At 42.1% G+C, this 12523-nt stretch overlaps 1 protein-coding gene across 2 annotated transcripts in view; it reads left to right on the top strand.

Moving 5' to 3' along the window:
* Window positions 1-200: 200 nt before the first annotated feature.
* The window catches only part of parvb (parvin, beta), a 41637-nt gene continuing 29314 nt past the window's right edge, over window positions 201-12523 (top strand). Inside the window, exon 1 of one of the 2 annotated variants that reach the window (XM_088340584.1) lies at window positions 201-471. In XM_088340584.1, the coding sequence (XP_088196710.1) occupies window positions 348-471 (124 nt within the window). In that variant the 5' untranslated portion in view covers window positions 201-347. Of the gene's footprint in view, window positions 472-5345; window positions 5458-12523 lie in introns of those variants that run through there. The other variant, XM_088340586.1, reaches the window with a different exon arrangement.

Raw genomic sequence — 12523 nt, 5'->3', positions numbered from 1 at the left:
CGAGTTTTGCCTATTGTTCTAACGGTCTTATTTTCTTCTTTAAAGTCTTCATTACATGCTTCCCATAAAATATCTTGTCTAATATTGTTCCACACATTGATTCACCCGACTATTCAATTCATTGCCTGGGTGCAGCTCCACGATAGACCTATAGAGGACGCTGTGAACTGAGGCCAGCCGGTCCGTATGAGTCACTCACACACTCACACCGTCGTCCCATCCTCTGCCCTTGACTCGGCCTGCTTGTGCACGCGCGCGCATGCGCGTCTCTTTTACAAACACTATCTCCCTGATTGTCATCACTTTTGTGTGAGTGCACTTTTGTGTGAGAGCGAGAAAAAGCTCACATGAACGCTCGCTTCTCGGAGCGCAACATGTCGGCCAGCTCGCAGTCCGTCAAAAGCAAAAAGGACGAATCTTTCCTGGGGAGACTCGGGGGAACTCTCGCCCGGAGGAAAAAAGCCAGAGAAGGTAAAAATCTTGACTTTGGTGATCGTTTTTGTAAAAATCAGAATTGTTTTATTTGACGAATTAACTCCGCGTTTTTGAGTCACGTGGTGCTCCAATTAAACGCCCTTGCGATATGGATGACGTCATATATTGGAGAGCGCAAACAATGCATGGAGAAGGTCAGAAATAGAAGCAGAAAGGAATGCGACTTGAAATAGGTCAATACAAACGCAAGGGGGCTTGTTTACTGTTCAAACACGGAGCTTTTGTTCACTTTGGGTGTGCTTTCGAAGAGACAACTGTGATATTTATCACCTCGGGCGAACTTTATCGTCGTGTCGTGGGCGGCGTGGGGTTAAAAAACTTGGAAACAGGGCCATGAAGAAAAAGGAAAATTATTGTTTTTATACCTACCGATTCCGTCTCAAATCTGATACCTCGGCAATACATCAGGAAAAGGGATAATGTTGGGCTGTCTCTATTTTTGGACTTTTATTTGACTACCATTTGCATTTTTTAGACAGTCCATTCAAATACAAAATTACACAAAAACGGAGATAATATAGCCATGACAATATGCAAATATTTACTAGCTGTTACTAAAGAAAAACACGACGCAAGACAGGTTGGGAAACTAATGAGCTATAACTGAACAAAACACGAAAGTGACAAGAAGGAAGGAACACAAATGGTTTTATCTGAAAGAAACAGGAAAGAAGAGAAGAAGGAACTAACTCACGCATGGAAAGAACAAGTATGTAATGTTCTAAATCCAACCAGCTCTAATTGAACAAAACATGAAAAAGAGAAGACGAAGCAAGAAACACAAACGGCTGTAACTGAAGTAAAGAGGAAAGAAGAGAAGACAGGGAACTAACTCACGCATGGAAAGAACAAGTACGTAAAGTTCTAAATCCAACCAGCTCTAGATGAACAAAACATGAAAAAGAGAAGAAGAAGCAAGAAACAAACGGTTGTAACTGAAAGAACAGGAAAGAAAAGAAGACAGGGAACTAACTCACGCATGGAAGGAACAAGTATGTAATGTTCTAAATCCAACCAGCTCTAACTGAACAAAACATGAAAAAGAGAAAAAGAAGCAAGAAAAACAAATGGCTGTAACTGAAGTAAACAGGAAAGAAGAGAAGACAGGGAACTAACTCATGCATGGAAAGAACAAGTACGTAAACTTCTAAATCCAACCAGCTCTAGATGAACAAAACATGAAAAAGAGAAGAAGGAGCAAGAAACAAACGGTTGTAACTGAAAGAACAGGAAAGAAAAGAAGACAGGGAACTAACTCACGCATGGAAGGAACAAGTATGTAATGTTCTAAATCCAACCAGCTCTAACTGAACAAAACATGAAAAAGAGAAAAAGAAGCAAGAAAAACAAACGGTTGTAACTGAAAGGAACAGGAAAGAAGAGAGGACAGGGAACTAACTCACGCATGGAAAGAACAAGTACGTAATGTTCTAAATCCAACCAGCTCTAATAGAACAAAACATGAAAGGAAGATGACACAACAAACACGGAACAATGAGGATGCCATGACGGTAACACCATGAAAGAAAATGCAGGCACACAAATTATTAGTTGAACAGGATCAGGACCCAAATATGTGACGTTTCGCAAATAAGCTTTTATTTTACGGGAATTGGGGAGCCATGCACGTTAGGCAGCGGTCTGGCGTGAAAAGACAGGAAGCCAGAGACCGACAAGATCGACGCCAATTACCCGAGCAGATATCGGACAAATGGGGTCGATACCGGACAGGACGGGACAGACGGGATTGATATTGAAACAGGATAACAAAATCAAACAGGACAAACTAGACGGGAACGAAAACTGGAGAGAATAATAAACAGGACAAAAATAGATGGGAACAAAACTGGAAACCGATATTAAACAGGACAAAATAAACGGGAACAATACTGGACAGGAAATACCAACAGGAAACAGGACCAAGTCAGAACCCACGTCTTGCGGGGCAGAGGTTCGTTGACGGGCTGACCAAGGAAGAGTGAGAGCACTGAGCTTAAATAGACGGAAAGCCAATCTGTCAATGAGCCGCCGCTGGCACCACATGGGCGGGGCCAATTGGGCGCCATGGCAACCGTGACAGATATGTTGGACCTCTAACCGAAGAAAACATGGAAAAAAAGACAATATGTTGGAAGAATAGATCTAAATGAACAGAACATGGAAGTAGCCACTTTTGAGTGACGGCGAGACCACGAAATACGAAATTTACTAGATAAGAAAGCACCAGAACACAAGGCATGACATGGAAAACAGTAGAGAACATGGAATTTATACTTATGGGAAAAGTAAAGGTTGGAAAAAGATGATTTCATTGATTAATATCACCTTTTTTTTGTCAATCAGATAAACTAAAACGAATTAATTCATGTCGCATTAACAACATTAAACCATTATAGAGTAAAATATACATTTGTGATGATTTATCCCAACATATTTTATTTTATTATTCGCACAAATATGCTGTTTGATTACAATGAATAACTAAAAAATGTGTCATCATAAAATCTTTAAAAGCTAAAATTCCAAGAGGAATCAGATAATTTTTTATCCAAATGGTATCTATAAAATTAGTTGTTGGCGATTGAATATTCTTTAAGTCGTCGTTAAATCGATTAGTTGTTGCAACTGATCATGTCACGACCAGAACGGAATCAGGACCTAATTGCGTAACATTTACCACCAGTTTTATTGAAAGAAAGAGGAAGGGTTGCGCCCACAATCCGGTGTTCGCTGGACATGGGAAGCAAGTCGCTCTCGCACTCGGATTGTGATTCAAATACGGCCGAGGATCTTTTGTAGCGAGCGATGGCGGTTTCAGGGACGGAAAAATAGGTCGGTAACCGGGACAGGGAGAGCAAAAACGTGGTCAGGGTCAGAAACGAGTCGTAAGCCAGGACGGGAGAGTAGACGTAGTCGGGATCAAAAATGGGTTGTGAGCCGGGACGGGGGAGCTGACATGGTCAGGATCAAAACAGGTCGTAGCCGGAGACAAACGGGAGAAAAAACTGGACAGGCGGGAGTCAGGGTCAAAAAGCTTTGCCTTGTATCAACAGAGGTTCCCAGACGGACTGATAACAGGAGAGTGACAGGACTGGGTTTGAATTGGGACAGGGAGCCAATCAGAGCCCGCGGCGGTTGGCGCCAAGTGAGCGGGCACAGGTGATTCACATCGGTAATCATGCCAGATCAATTATTTCTGTACTAGGCAAGTGATTGGTGGTTCGAGAACCAAATCTTTGGGAGCGGAGCAATGGTAATTGGCCTAACATTACATTCACCCGATAGAGTTTCCTCTTCTCTGGATTAGGATTTATATATTTGTTCTATTCATTATAGCTACTCATGTGTTCAGCTAAAACAGGGCTGCAACAACTAATCGATAAAATCGATTAAAATGGATTATGAAAAGCGTTAGCTACTAATTAGATCATTGATTTGTTGTATCACGTGATTTATGAGCCACTAAAATGCAAAAAAAGAGGGTCTCGCTAAGAGTTGTAGCACCACATTAGTTCGGCAGAGGACGTCAAGACTATTTTTGAAAAAAATCTATCTTCCTTTTTTTCAAATCTTTTTTCCCTTCTCTGTATTAAGATTTGTATATATATTTTATTCATTATAGCTATTCATGTGTACAGCTAAAACAGGCAGAGAACGACAACGAACTGTTTTTATAAAAATAGATTTTTATTATTGAATATTTCATTATTACAAACAAAATTGGCATGAATGTTCAAATTTTGTTTTGTTTTGTACAATAAGTTCAGATGTAATGTGATCTTTTGGATACGGTGGATACATTGGTATGCATTTTGGTTTATTGTCAAGTTAATTGACAACCACTTGGATTTGTTTTATACTACAGTATACTGTATTCTGTTGTTTTGTGCACTGTATTTCTATTAGTCCAGTACTTTTTTATTTGTATAAAGAGGAGAAAATTAAAAATGTAATTACGAAATCCGATTCATCGATTAATCAAAACAATAATCGACCAATTCATCGATTATGAAAGCAGCCGTTGTCAGGACCAGAACGGAAACAGGACCTACTTGGGTTACGTTTCTCACAAGTTTTATTGGAGGAAAGAGAAAGGGCTGCGCCCACGATCTGGTGTTCGCTGGACGCGAGAAGCAAGTCGGTCTCGTACTCGGACTGTGCTCCGAACGCGGAAGTGGATTTTCCGTAGCGATCGATGGCGGTGTCAGGGACGGAAAAAAACGGGTCGGTAGCCGGGACAGGGCGTGGTCGGGGTCGGAAGCGACTCGTAAGCCAGAATGGTAGAGTAGACGTAGTCGGGGACAAAAAGAGGTCGTAAGCCGGGCCAAAAGTACAGACGTGGTCAGGAGCAAAACAGGTTGTGGCCGGAGACAGACGGGAGCAAAAATAGGACAAGTGGGAGTCAGGGTCAAAAAAGGCTTGCCTAGTATTCACACAGCACAGCTGAGTCACATCAGTATGACAGCCGTACACCTAATATAATGCCACTTGATGAGAACGAGTGATTTCTTAGCCAAGGTATTAGTACATTTAAATATTTGAACACTTTACAAGTAACATGCACACATCCAATTGCGAAGTATACTTAGTGTATCCTCCATTTTAGGCTTTACACAAATTTCCAAATGAAACGTCTTCTCGTGTCTCTTGTGGCTTTTTATCGGGCGTGGCGACTCAGATTCAAGAGGAAACACCCCAACCACGCATCAGGAAAAATTGCGCAACTTTTACAGCAAAGTCATTTGTCACGTCAGCATTTTTTCCACGCTATCGCAATTTCAACTGTCCTAGCTTGCAGACATTTTGAGGGTTAACAGACAGGAAGTGTGTATTTGTTGTGACAAGGCATACGACTCGCCCGTCACATCCAGGAATTGCTTTATAAGGAACCGGCAGTCACATCCTGATGATGTCACGTACACTTGTTGTTTCTCGCTTGCACTGCGATGATGACTGAAAATAGTAAGTTCAATTATTTTTTATGAAATTTTAATGCTTGCTTAATTTCTTTGTACTGTGGACTGTCATGATTACTGATGTGAATCACCTGTACCCGCTCATTTGGCGCTAACTGCCGCAGGTTCTGATTGGCTCCCTGTCACTATTTGAACCCAGTCCTGTCAATACCCTGTTGTCAGTCCGTCTGCGAACCTCAGTATATACTAGGCAAGCCTTTTTCGACCCTGACTTCTACCTGTCCCGTTATTGCTCCCATCTGTCTGTGGCTTCGACACATTTTTCCGTCTCTGACACCGGCATCGCTTGGTACGGAAGATCCATTTCCGTGTTTGGATCACAATCCAAGTACAAGAGCGACTTGATTCCCGCACCCGGCGAACACCTGATCGTGGGCGCAGCCCATCCTCTCCCCTTCAATAAAACTTGTGAGAAACGTAACGGAATTTGTCATGGCCAGCATGGTCGCCGTGGCAACCGGCTGGCCCCGCCCCCTGGGCACCAGTTGAAGCATATCGCCTAATTTGCGCGTTTGCTTCTTAAGGGTGGGTTGTGGGTATTGCGGGTGCTGGTTCATTGCGTTTTCTGTTCTGCATTATTCTGTTCGGTCTGTCTGGAGGAAACCTGTGTTTGCACGTTTTTAGTTAAAGCCTGTTTTGTTAGTATTCCTAGTCGGAGATCCTGTTTGCCTGTAAAGCCTGTTTTTGTTTGTTTTGTCCCATGAGTGTTGGACGACTTTTATTTTGCTAAATAAAAGTCCTGATCGTTAACGCAAATTAGTTAATCCTTCCTGCCTCTGTTCTGGTCCGGTCCCTCTCGTGACAGAATTGGGTCCTGTTTTTGTTCTGGTCCTGACAGTAGACCCCCAGGATACAAAATTAATTCGTTGGGAAGTGGGAAATTGGTTTCAAACCCTCAGCACGCCAGGGTAAACATTAAAACTGGATATACATATCAAACAATATAAATCATATTAAGTACTACTCGTATGTAATATCCCCATAAATGATTGAATATTATTAAAAACAGATATACCTATAAATTTACTTTTAGCTGAGATGTGACTTGACTTGATACAGTGGGTGGATGCAAACTTCATTTGCATGGTTATCATGTATTTGCTTCTCCCTTTAGCATCAAAGCAAGTCTCGCCACCCACAATTCCAAGTTTGTTGCACAAGATTCTGAACTGAACTGAGAGCATTGTAGAACGAGGTACAGCCAATTGCATACCGCGAGGCACACCAATAGCATGCGAGCGTCTTAAATGACGTCCCCGCAGCAAAATGGTGTGTTGTTGATGTCGTATGGTGGGGGAAATGCTGTAACGTGGGGGAATGAAAAAACGCCGTACCCTGGGTATTCTTCATATATGGGATCAATGAATCAGAAACTATGACTTTATTAAAGCATTGTTACTATAAATATTGTATTACTGTATATCATATCATGATATTTATCATTATAAATTACTCTACTATAGTTTTGTAATAGCTTAGCGCTAAACTGATGACTTGCGTAAGCGTAGTTGTTATTTCCCCCTATTATTTTGTCTATTATTCCCCTAATTCTCATATTTAAATATTTTCATCTGTCGTGAAACAGAACAGGATCAGGACCTAAACTCGTGACGTTACTCACACAAGCCTCTTATTTTACGGGAAATGGGGAGTCATGCACGTTGGGCAGCAGTCTGGCGTGAAATGATAGGAAGCCAGAGGCCGACAAGATCGATACCAATTGCCAGAGTTGCTATCGGACAGATGGGGTCGATACCGGACAGGACGGGACAGACAGGATAGATAATGAAACAGGATATCGAAAATAAACAGGAAAATCTAGACGGGAACGAAAACTGGAGAAAATAATAAACAGGACAAAAATATACGGGAACAATACCGGACAGGAAATGCCAACAGGAAACAGGACTGAGTCAAAACCCATGTCTTGCGGGGCAGTGGTTCGTTGACGGACTGACAAAGGAAAAATTAGAGCACTAAGCTTAAATAGTTGGAAAGCCAATCTGCCAATGAGCCACAGCTGGCGCCACACGGGCGGGGCCAATTGGGTGCCATGGCAACCGTGACATATATCCATGTAAAATTTTCCAAAATTGATGGCTGTAAAATTTTTTTGTTTCTGAGTTGCCTTAGCAAGTTGCAGCCCAAAAATGGAGCCTAGAAATTGACAGAAAGCTTTGTATGTTGGTGAGGAGCTAGGTTTAGCTTGGGTTGTTAGCGGAAGTCATAGTTATACTAATAAGTCAAGTCATGTTTATTTATATAGCCCTAAATCAGGAGAACTCTCAAAGGGCTGCACTGCTAAGACACCATCCCCTGATCTAAAACATACATGAGGGTAAGGATTAACTGAAAAACATCAGCATGAGGAAAATAAGAATCCTTGAGAAGGGAAATAGTATTTCCACAATGATTTATACGTTGCTGCCCGTCAATGCTGAGCTCTGGCTCTAAAGAGTGGGATCCACTTTACCCCAAAATAACTGAGACCAGAGGATGAAGGTGCTGTATCTGAGTCACATCAAGTGGCTTCTCCTGCTACTGGTAACCATGGAAACCAGCACTATCAGTTTAATATTGAGGAGCAAACCCCTAACCAAAAAAAACAGCCTGGAGAGGGATGGTTGCTACCAGGCTGTACTTGCCCAAGACACACCACTGTGGTGCCCCGCCGACTTTGGAGTTTAAGGGATCCGTGAACCGTGAATATATAATTTAGACGAGTCTATTACTTTTATCAATCCTAACATTCCTATTTTTCTCGTTTATTTATTTTATTGCGTGTTCATCCTGGAGTGCCAGTGCCAAGTCTGATCTTGTTACTGTCATGATTACTGATTGGACTCAGCTGTGCCTACTCATTTGGCGCCAACTGCCGCGGGTTCTGATTGGTCCCTGTCAGTATTTGAACCCAGTCCCGTCTGTCCCCTTTGTCAGTCCGTCTGCGAACCTCAGTGAACACTAAGCAAGCCTTTTTCGACCCTGACTCCTACCTGTCCCGTTTTTTGCTGCCGTTTGTCTCCGGCTTTGACCTGTTTTGATCCTGACAACGTCTGCTCTCCCGTTCTGGCTTACGACTCGCTTCTGACCCCGACCACGCCTTGCTCTCCCATTCCGGGCTACCAACCTGTTTTTCCGTCCCTGACACCGCCATCACTCGCTACGGAAGGTCCACTTCCGCGTTCCGAGCACCATCCGAGCACAAGAGCGACTTGCTTCCCGCGTCCAGCGAACACCGGATTGTGGGCGCAGCCCTTTCTCTTTCCCCCAATAAAACTTGTGCGAAACGTAACACAATTGGGTCCTGTCTCCATTCTGGTCCTGACAGTTACACAAGGCGCACAAACTTTAGAAAAAGAAAATAATAATAATAAAAATATGTATGCTGTTCTATGATTATAAATCGGTTTAAAATGTGTTTTTTAAATGTTTTAATGTGTAATAACCATAATATTTAATTACCTAGATTGAAAATATTTTTGGGAGGGATCAAGCAGCAAGATGGCGGACAATTATGTCATCTCCCTGGGGGTTAGGCTCACATCATGTAAAATAAATAGAAACTTCTCCACCTACGAGTATTCAAAAACAAGCCACCTTATATGAGGGTACTTTATTTTTACTAACTATCGACATTTCGTTCTGTGTACATTGTTACACAGAATGACAATACAAGGAAATTATTATTATTATTATTTATATGAATACTCTCTTTTTTAATGAATGACATTGTCCACTAGGGGGCACACTATCCTTTAATTGGTTCATGTAATACTTTGAGTAAAACCTTTTTAAAAGATATTTGAAAACAGTGCAATGATTTTCCCTAATATTTTTATGTGGAAAACCCGATTCGTCTCAACTTTACCCAGACCCTAGCCCCGGCAGCCCCCAGGTAAATTGAGATCGAGACCCCTGCCCTATTGTGTCTGCCATATTCATGCTCCCCCCACCCTTTACCCACTGCATACCTCACTATACAAATATGCGTAACCCCCCCTGCACCCCTCCTGACTGTCATCTGTTAGCTTGTGTTCCTCCGCCAGTCTCACGTTGTTGTAAATAACCTTTGCTATATTTAAGAGACAGTCTGTCGCCTATTTATTCATATCCTCCACCAGCTAACTGTCGCCCACAGATCAACCCCGTCAAGGCGCTCTAATGGGGGCTTACTCTATACCTTTCAAAGTAAATTGAATATCAAATTATAATTGATTATATGGGTACAGTATATTTTGTCATATTTTTCATATTTATGTACTGTAATAACCAACACTCACTAGTATATATCCTTTATCCTCTTTGAAGAAGCAACAGATGTCAGAACCCGAACAGACAGTGGACCCAGACGTGTAACGTTTTCACATAAGCTTTATTTTACGGGAATGTGGCAGTTATGCGCGTGAACACAAACTCCAGTGATTCGGCGATCGCTGGGTGGACGAAATGAGACAGAGAAGTCAGCCGCGGGAAAACAGGAAGCCAGGGGCAGACGAGATCGAAACCGGACAGGACAGACGGGATCAATACCGTATACTGGATACTGGAGCAAGATACCGGACAGGACGAGACCGACAGGATTGATACCGGATGCTGGAGCAAGATAGCGCACAGGACGAGACCAAAGGGATCGTTACTGGAGCAAATTACCGGACAGGACGAGACAGACGGGATTGATACCGGTTGTCGGAGACTGGAGCAAGATACCGGACAGCACGAGACACACGGGATCGATACCGGAGCAAGACTCCGGACAGGACGAGACAGACAGGATTGATACCGGATACTGGAGACTGGAGCAAGATACCAAACAGGATGAGACTGACAGGATTGATACCGGTTGCTGGTGACTGGAGCAAGATTCCGGACAGGACGAGACAGGCGGGATCGATACAGGATACTGGATACACAAGCAGGATACCGGACAGAGTCAAAATACACGTCCTGCAAGTGCAGAGGTTCGTTGACGGACTGACAAGGAGTGGATGAGACCACTGAGTTTAAATAGGAGGGAGGCCAATCAGGCAACGAGCCGCAGCTGGCGCCAAACGGGCAGGCCCAAGTGAGGACAATTGGCAACCGTGACAACATACAGTAGGCTAATGTCCCTTACATCATTTTTGGTCTGGAAATTTTTTTTCAGCCCTGGTGAGTTAATTTTCTCAGACGCCTGTCTGCTATTGGTCATCGTCATATGTAATACTACTCCGCTATTGGTTTGTGTCACGACATCATGAAAATGTTGCTTTGCTATTGGCTGAATGACCTCCCACAATGCCTTTCTTTCTCTTCCTGTAAAGCAACACAATACTGTATTATTTCCTCACTTACATACTTATTTGTATGCATTAGCTAAGAGTCTCAAGATTTGCATTGATGCTAAAGAGAGAAGCAAAAACATAACCATGGAAATGCTGCTTGCCATTATCAAGAAATATGGATAATATGCATGCATGAATAGCCTTGCTAAGAAATATGGCTGTAACCAATAAACTATCTGGATAGTTATTGAGAATGAGGAGAAAGAAAGAAAGAAGGAAAGAAAGGAGGGAAGGAAGGAAGGAAGGAAGGAAGGAAGGAAGGAAGGAAGGAAGGAAGGAAGGAAGGAAGGAAGGAAGGAAGGAAGGAAGGAAGGAAGGAAGGAAGGAAGGAAGGAAGGAAGGATATGGCAATTCTTGCAAATGGATGTGTTAAAACTGCTTTCTATACTGGTATGCTGTCTTCTTTCCTTATGCATCCATTGACAACTCTACTGTACCGGCTCAAGTCATTTCACACCAAATGTAAATAATTATTCATTTGTCTTTTATGTGTATATTTATTTAGAATGTTGTTTAATCATATACATGTGAATTACAGATGATACTTACGATACATTATTTTGTTGTTCAAATGTTTTATATGGGTTACCGGCAGTTTGGAGGTACATCGTTTTCACCATCCCCACCTCAGAGGAGATTAATGTCGGGGCCCTACTGTGTACTATTATGTAGTACGGATTATCCTTTTCTCTTTTACAGTTTCAAATTGATACACTGCCCCCTAGTGGACAAGTCATGTAGTATTTTCATGGACTTAACTTACTAAAAGGAGATATATTTCTTAATAAAAATACACATTGTAAACACGTTCCCAGAAATAGATATAAATATATAAAAAGGGATAGCGTCCTTCCATCTCTGTTGCTGGCTCTGTCCTGGATTGAATTAGCGTAATTGCGTTAGCGGTAATGGAGTCAAAATCTGATTGATTGCCTGCAGCTAGTAAGACGTATTAAAAGCTTCGTTTAAAAAAAAACGCGGCGAGGTTTTTGCTGACCTCGGCATTCGGCTGGAAAAACGGTGTGGAATTTTGCTTCTGGGGAAGATTAAACGCTTCAGTTATGTGCGGAAATTTCTATGTGCAGTGTTGTCTCAATGACGGGGCACAGTTCTTCATTTTTAATAGTTTTACGCTTAATTAAGATGTTAATTTTTACTGTAATAATTTCTTGAATTGAAAACATTTAATTACATTCCTTTTTTTAATCCCATTTACTTCAAATTTAATAGATATTGAATATAATTCATATTTTGATTTATACTCCAAAAGCTTAGTCATGGTAATATCTGTTGGAGTAATTGTTCAAATATTATTTGCGGCTACCGACCTGTTTTCCGCCTCTGACACCGCCATCGCTCACTACGGAAGATCCACTTCCGTGATCGGATCACAATCCAATTGCGAGAGCGACTTGCTTCCATGCTTAACGAACACCGGATCGTGGGCGCAGCCCTTCCTCTCTCTTTCAATAAAACTTGTGGTAAACGTCACGCAAGTGGGTCCTGTTTACGTTCTGGTCCTGACAGGGAAAGCAAGAACCTAGGCAGGTGTGCTCAAGACAAAAAGGATGATGTTTACTAACAAACCCAAATTCAAAGTAACAAACAAACAAAAAAATACAAAAAGGTGGCCTCAAAACAATTAAAGTGTCTAAACAAAACACACACCTGAAAACAACCTCTGCTGTCGAGTGGGGACTTTTTTTGGTCTCCGGGGCCCCGCAAGTCGTA

The sequence above is a fragment of the Urocampus carinirostris genome, chromosome 7 (genome assembly GCF_059441175.1).
Source record: "Urocampus carinirostris isolate Australia breed hairy pipefish chromosome 7, RoL_Ucar_1.0, whole genome shotgun sequence".
In the NCBI taxonomy this organism is placed as follows: Eukaryota; Metazoa; Chordata; class Actinopteri; order Syngnathiformes; family Syngnathidae; genus Urocampus; species Urocampus carinirostris.
The sequence above is the reverse complement of the archived record's forward strand: the minus strand, read 5'-3'. Positions and strand labels throughout refer to the sequence as shown.